Source organism: Lynx rufus, unplaced genomic scaffold (genome assembly GCF_022079265.1).
Source record: "Lynx rufus isolate CCGP_SWC_20201006 ecotype Redwood Valley unplaced genomic scaffold, mLynRuf1.p SCAF_6, whole genome shotgun sequence".
Lineage (NCBI taxonomy): Eukaryota > Metazoa > Chordata > Mammalia > Carnivora > Felidae > Lynx > Lynx rufus.
Window position 1 is genome coordinate 145,932,554 of NW_025814878.1, and position 7,097 is coordinate 145,939,650.

At 38.9% G+C, this 7,097-nt stretch overlaps 1 protein-coding gene across 1 annotated transcript; it reads left to right on the top strand.

The window, feature by feature from the left end:
- The first annotated feature begins 556 nt into the window (after positions 1-556).
- Positions 557-1,516, top strand: LOC124529286 (putative olfactory receptor 2B8). Its single transcript, XM_047103123.1, has one exon. It carries the CDS (start codon positions 557-559, stop codon positions 1,514-1,516), a length of 960 nt encoding a protein of 319 aa, XP_046959079.1.
- Positions 1,517-7,097: the final 5,581 nt, after the last annotated feature.

The following is a 7,097-nucleotide window of genomic DNA, read 5'->3' on the forward strand; positions in this document are numbered from 1 at the left end:
TTGACTTAATTACCAGAAGAAAGGAGAATTTACCTTCACTGATAGTGACTTTCAAGGGTGGTAATTTTACATGCTATAATAGAAACCCATTAAAAATCAGCAAGAAAAATGAATTGAAATGAATTAAGTTAGAAAAAATTGAGTAAATTAGAGATTTATTGAAGCTCCAATGTCTCGGTTTCTCCCAATCCTAACAGATATGATACCTTCTTTCTGTAACAAATAATTAGTAATGCCTCTTTACTATCTTGATCTTTGCAATACTCCCACTTAGCAAACTAAATGAAGATCAAGGATTAAAACATGGTTGTTAAAAAAAAACAAAAACAAAACAAAACAAAACATGGTTGTTAAGATACAGATATGTAATTGTTAATTCTCATTATTCTTGCTGAAGTTATAAAACGCAGTATGTTAATTATTTTCTCTGTTTCACATCCCCTGCCCAGCTTCTGTGTTGCTTGTAAGTCCACAAGCCAGCATCAGGTTCTAACCACAGGATAACAAAGCTCCCAGGATTCTGACTGTGTTGTTTCTGGCAAGTAGTGTTCCAGAAATGGGAAGATTCAACAACACCTTTTCTCACCCCGATGGCTTTGTTCTGGTGGGCTTCTCTGAATGGCCCAGACTAGAAATGGTTCTTTTTGTGGCTGTCTCCACCTTCTACATAATGACCCTCCTCGGAAATTCAGCCATCATTTTCTTGTCACACCTTGATCCCAGACTCCACACACCCATGTATTTCTTTCTGGCTAATCTCTCTTTCTTGGACCTCTGCTACACTACCTCCACTGTCCCGCAGATGCTGGTCAACATACAGAGTCACCGGAGAAACATCAGCTACACGGGATGCATAGCTCAGCTTTTCGTCTTCCTTGGCTTAGGATCCACTGAATGCATACTTCTCTCAATAATGGCCTTTGATCGTTATGTCGCTATCTGCCGGCCTCTCCATTACATAGTTATCATGAACTCGCGGCTTTGCCAACAAATGGCAGCGGTGGCTTGGGGAACAGGTTTCAGTAACTCCTTGGTGCAAACAGTGTTAACTTTCTTGTTACCTCGCTGTGGCCAATATCGGGTAGAGAATTTCTTCTGTGAGGTACCTGCCATGCTTCAATTATCATGTGTTGATACACGGACCGACGAAGTCGAGATGTATGCAGCTGTGGTCATCATAAAAGTTATCCCCGTTGGATTAATCCTGTTCTCTTACATCAACATTGTCAGAGCAGTGGTTGGGATCCAATCTACTGAGGGTCGCAAGAAGGCCTTCAACACATGTGGGTCTCATCTGCTGGTGGTCATTATGTTCTATGGCTCAGCTATCAGTGGTTATGCATATATGGCGCCCAAGAGCAATTCAGCCAAACTGAAGGGCAAGCTTCTTGCTCTCTTTTATGGACTTGTAACTCCAATGCTTAACCCTCTTATCTACACCTTGAGAAACAGGGATGTGAAGGGAGCAGTAAAGAAGCTACTGGGGAGAGAAGAGCAGGGGTGGAGCACGGCTTAGGAGAAGGTGGTTCCTTGCAATTCGTGTTCCTCACTCCCAGAATGCCTGCCATGGACGCCATCACCACGGTCCCAGTAGCAGTGGCTGCCTGTTATTCCTATTACCTTTGTATTTCAGAGGAAATAAAATGCTGACTATCCTCCCCCTAAAATAATGAAAGAGCTCTAAAAATAGATAATGAATATTCATAGATTTTAGTAAAGTATTGCATTTGTTGCCATGCTGTCTTTTCCAATGAAGTCTTAAAATTAATAACCAAGTAAGTTTTCTTATCACACGGCACATTAAAACTGATGATTAAGGGGCTAATCTTGAGACTTGTTTAAAAAACAGGAAGAGGACTGTCTGAAATAACTACATTATGCCACAAAATTAGAAGAATGCCCTTATACTCAAGAGGGAACTTCGTTTCCTCCACCCATATTTTCTTGTGTTGTCAGTATAGCTGTTGTACCTCTGACCTCATTTTAGTCAATATTAGAATGAAGCATCCTCAGAGAGCCACGTCCATGCTATGAGCATTGACACAGTTCTGGGAAAAAAAGGTGTGGATGTATAGAGAGCTCTCTGCAAGACCTCTGCGTGTTTGTTCATTTATCCGACCCTTCTAGCAGCCTCTTTTAGCATATTTTAAAAATTCAACATGTTCTCATATGGAAGTTTTTCCTCATGGCCAATATACAGACAACATGTATATCTCTCAGCAATGGCTTTTGATCTGAAAACACTTGTTACCCAATCAGTATAAATTTTATTTTTGGTGCTCAATCATCTTTATCAGCATTCTCAGCAGGCAAAATAGAAAAATAGACATTTTTCTCCAAAATGAAAAGCAAGAAAGCATATAAGTTCTGCACACAGAATAGATATCCCCAACGCCATGTGTTTAAGGATTTTTTTTTTAATTCTGGTTAGCTAACGTACAGTGTAATAATAGTTCCAGGTGTAGAATCTAGTGATAGAACACTTCCATACATCACCCAGTGCCCATCACGACACATGCCCTCCTTAATCCCCATCACCTGTTTCCCCCATCCCCCACCCAAAGTTCCCTCTGGTCACCAGAAGTTTGTTCTCTATAGTTGAGAGTCTGTTTCTTGGTTTGCCTCTCTCTCCCCAGTTCCGGTTTCATAGATTCTACATTTTATGTAACCATTGCTGAATGAAAGGCCTACCTCGAGGCAAGGATGTGTAGGCTTGACACAACCAAATATCTTGCATGTACTATGAAAACAGCCCAAACATCGAAAGAACATTCCTACTATCAATACGTCTTATTAAATTTTAATTACTTCCCTTCCTATCTTCTTGTGTAAGTTATGGTTTCACATTTGGAACAGAGGGAAAAAAATGACCACATCTTCACCTGGGTAAATTTACAGCATAAGAATATGAAAAAGCATCTACTCTCAAAGACTGTAATGTACAAGTTATTTTATTAGTGGCAACACACAGTGGTCCTTTCTACCTATGTCTGAGCAGTGGGTATACAGTTCAATTCTCCTGAAGAGTAGTGAAAATGAGCTGTTTGAAGATGTGACAAAATTTCTGACATCTTTTTCTATCAAAGACTTCATTTTTGGAGGAGTAGATTTAGATCTACAGCAAAACTGAGAGATTCAGAGAGACCCCCCCCCCATGCCCCTGCCCCTCTGCACACAGCCTTCCCCACTATCTACACCAGAGGGGACATTTGTTATAATTGATGGACCCACATTGACACATCGTTATCACCCAAAGTCCATTATTTACATGAGGGTTCACTCTCAGTGTCCATTCTGTGGGTTTAAGATAAATACACAATGACATGTACCCACCATTATAGTATCATACAGAGTGTTCACTGCCTGAAACGTCCTCCGTGCTCCACCTGTTCATCCCTCCCTCTCCCAACGCCAGGCAAACACTGAACTCTTTACTGTCTCCATAGTTTTGCCTTTTCCAGAATGTCATACAGTTGGAATCATTATGGTATATAGCCTTTTCAGGCCAGCTTTTTTCACTGAATATGCATTTAAGTTCCTCAATGTCTTTTTACGGCTGGATAGCTCATTTCTTTTTAAAAAGTGATGAATCATATTCCACTGCGTGGATGGACCACAGTTTATTTATTGATTCACCTACTGACGCACATCTTGGTCCTTGCTTCCATGATTTTTCAATTACGAATCCAGCTATGATAAACATCCATGAGCAGGTTTCTGTGAGAACATACGTTTTCAACCACTTTGGGTAAATACTAAGGAGTGTGACTGCTGGACCACACGGTAAGAGTATGTTTAGTTTTGTGAGAAACCACCAAACTGTCTCCCAAAGTGGCTGCGCCATTTTGCATACCCACCAGGAATGAATGAGCGTTCCTATTGTTCCACATCGTCACACACACTTGGTGTTGTTTGTGTTCTGGATTGGGGTCATGCTAATTGGTATATAGTAGTATCTCACTGCTGCCTTAATTTGCATTTACATAATGACGTATGATGTGGAGCATCTGTTCATATGCTGATCTACCATCTGTTCCTTGCTGAGGTTAAGGTTGTCGGTGCACTTGTTAATGACGTTGTTTGTTTTCTTAATGTTGAGTTTTAATAGCTTTTTGTATATGTTGGATACCAGTCCTTTATCAGCTATGTCTTTTGCAAACATTTTCTCCCAGTCTGTGGCTTGCCTTCTCATTCTCTTGGTCTGTCATTCCTCTTCTATCCCAATATAAATTTCCTCATTTTTTCTAATATGTATATGCTTGTGTGTGTGCCCTATGTACAGGTGTTGTATTTCAGAAGTGTATACAGGATGAGAAATCACGTTTCAGACATTACAGACATTGTATTCCCAATCCTCTCTAAGGGATCATTACTATCCACCCTCCCTAAGCATTTACGTATCTTATGTTGTTTGTGACTTGATAGAGGGGGTAGGGAGTAGGTTTTGTGATTGAGTCTTGGTTTTTCAAATACACTGATCTTTTCTGGATTCTATCTTTATGTAAATAAAGTTGGTATTCAAGTTGTTTGGCAGAATTAAAAAGAAAAGTTAGTGGGTTTTACCCCCATTTACAGGCCTGATATGTATCACATGCAGAAAGGTAAGGGCTACCGAGCAGTGTCTATTCTGATAGTCTGTTGTGACCTCAGGGTGTAAGAGGTGCAGGGTGGAGTATTTCAAAGGATCTTGTGTGTGCATGGTCCCGAACTTTTAGGCTTCATTTCTTGGTCACATATGGTAACTATAACCCTGGGAAATTTCCATCAAAATGGTTGGTTCTTCAATTTTTTGAATTTTTTTAAGCATAAAGGACCTTCCCTTCTTCTGAGACTTTTACAGCTACCCTTTATCAGATTAAGAAAGTTCTCTTCTATTGTTGGTAATGCTAGGTGTGTCTTTATGTTAACGTAAATGGATGCTGTATTTTATACAGCTTTTACTGTCTAAAGAGAAAAAAAAGACTTCTACATCTATTGAAATGATTATATAATTTTCCCTTGTTATTTTTTCTAATATAATGTATTCTGTTAACTGACTTTTTAACATTAAAAAGAACTCTGAATTCCTACAATAAAATCAACTTTGTTATAGTCTGTTTTCCTTTTTTATAAATTGCTAGATTAAAAATGCTAATTATTAGCTGGAATTTTAGATTATGCTCATGAGGGAGACAGGCTTGCAACTTTACCTTCTAATCGAAGTCAGAGGATTTGGAATACTTGATATCAAGATTTATTATAAAGAGACAGCAATTATGGTCTCTTATGGGTGTAGGAATACACACAGAAAACAGTGAAGTACAATAGAGGATCTAGAAACAGACCCACATGAACCTGGACGTTAGGTTTATAAAGAACTTGGCAGTGGAGAGGGGGCATGGCCATATTTAATAAGATAAATAGTACTTTGTCTATCCACATAAAATATTGACACTTTGCCTCAGAAACTACTTCCCCATAGAGTTTAGATATTATAAATTTGAATGGCAAAATATTAAACCATCTGGGAAAATAACCCTGAAGAATATGATCATGATCTTGGGGTCGGCAAAAGTTTAAAAAAACCTAATGCATAAGTAGCACTAACTATAAAGGCAGTGACTGATAAATTAGACCACATTAACTCTAGAAACTTCTGCTAATCACAAGATACCGTTAAGAAAGTGAAAAGGCAAACCACAGAGTGAGAGAAGATGTTTATAATACAACTTCAAAAGCTAGACCAGAATATATAAATAGTTATAAATCAAGAAGAAAAAGACAAATGACCTAATGAAAAATGTCCTGAAGTGCTTCACAAAAAATGAAATGACCGATCAATATACAAAAAGATATTCACCTACATTAGTCACCAAGGAAATGCAAATTAAACTCACAGTTCAATACCACCGCATGCTTACAGGGTTACCTAAACTAAAACAGACTGATAGTTCCAAGTGTTGGCAAAACGTGAATAGATGGAAATCTCATCCATGGCTGGTGGGAGTCTAAGTGGCTCGTCCATCTTGGAAACCAGTAGGCAGTGCACCTACTAAAGCCTGGCGTATGCATATCTTAGTACCCAGGAATTCTGCTGCTACAGATACTCAGAAAGTAGCTCAACTAAAATGCTTATGCAAACAGTATTAATAATAGAACCAAATAGAAATTGCCAACTATTCATCAGTAGTAAAGTAGATCGATAAAATTGTAATACATCCATATATATAATACCATACAGCAACGAAACAAAGCCTCGCTACCTGCAACATCCCAGGTGAATCTCAGAAACAAGTCCGATGGAAAGATTAGTACTACATGTTTGGACACACGAAAATTTCAAAAACAGGTAAAACAAACTTTGTAGACATCTGGATGATGACTACCTTTGGGGAGGAATGTGGAAACAGCAAATGGGATGGATATGAGGGGGTCTGGAGGTGGGGTAACATTCTAGATTTCCATTTGGAAGTGGTTGAATGTGTTTTGTTCTCACTTTGTGGTAATTCAGTTAGGTTTAGTGTTTTCTTCATTATGTATGTTATACTTTATAAAACAATTAAGAATCCATGTCAAATGGGATAAGCTGATAGTATACTGTTACTTGTAAAACAAACAGGACTCCTTTGCATTTCAAGAGGAATATTTTCATATCTCTCTCTTTATGAAGACAAGGAATACTGATCTGTTTGCTAAAAAAAAAAACTCATTTATAAAAATTGAAAATTTTATCAACTCTTGTGCACATTAGATCCATAAAAGTAATAGAACATGATTTAAAATAGAAACCAAATGGGGCGCCTGGGTGGCGCAGTCGGTTAAGCGTCCGACTTCAGCCAGGTCACGATCTCGCGCTCCGTGAGTTCGAGCCCCGCGTCAGGCTCTGGGCTGATGGCTCGGAGCCTGGAGCCTGTTTCCCATGCTGTGTCTCCCTCTCTCTCTGCCCCTCCCCCGTTCATGCTCTGTCTCTCTCTGTCCCAAAAATAAATAAAAAACGTTGAAAAAAAAATTTTAAAATAGAAACCAAAGCGTTCATGTACAACAAAGGAAATAAAGACGTGCCACTAAATATCATTAGATCACTCCAGAATCCTCACTGATGAGAAATCCTAGTAGTG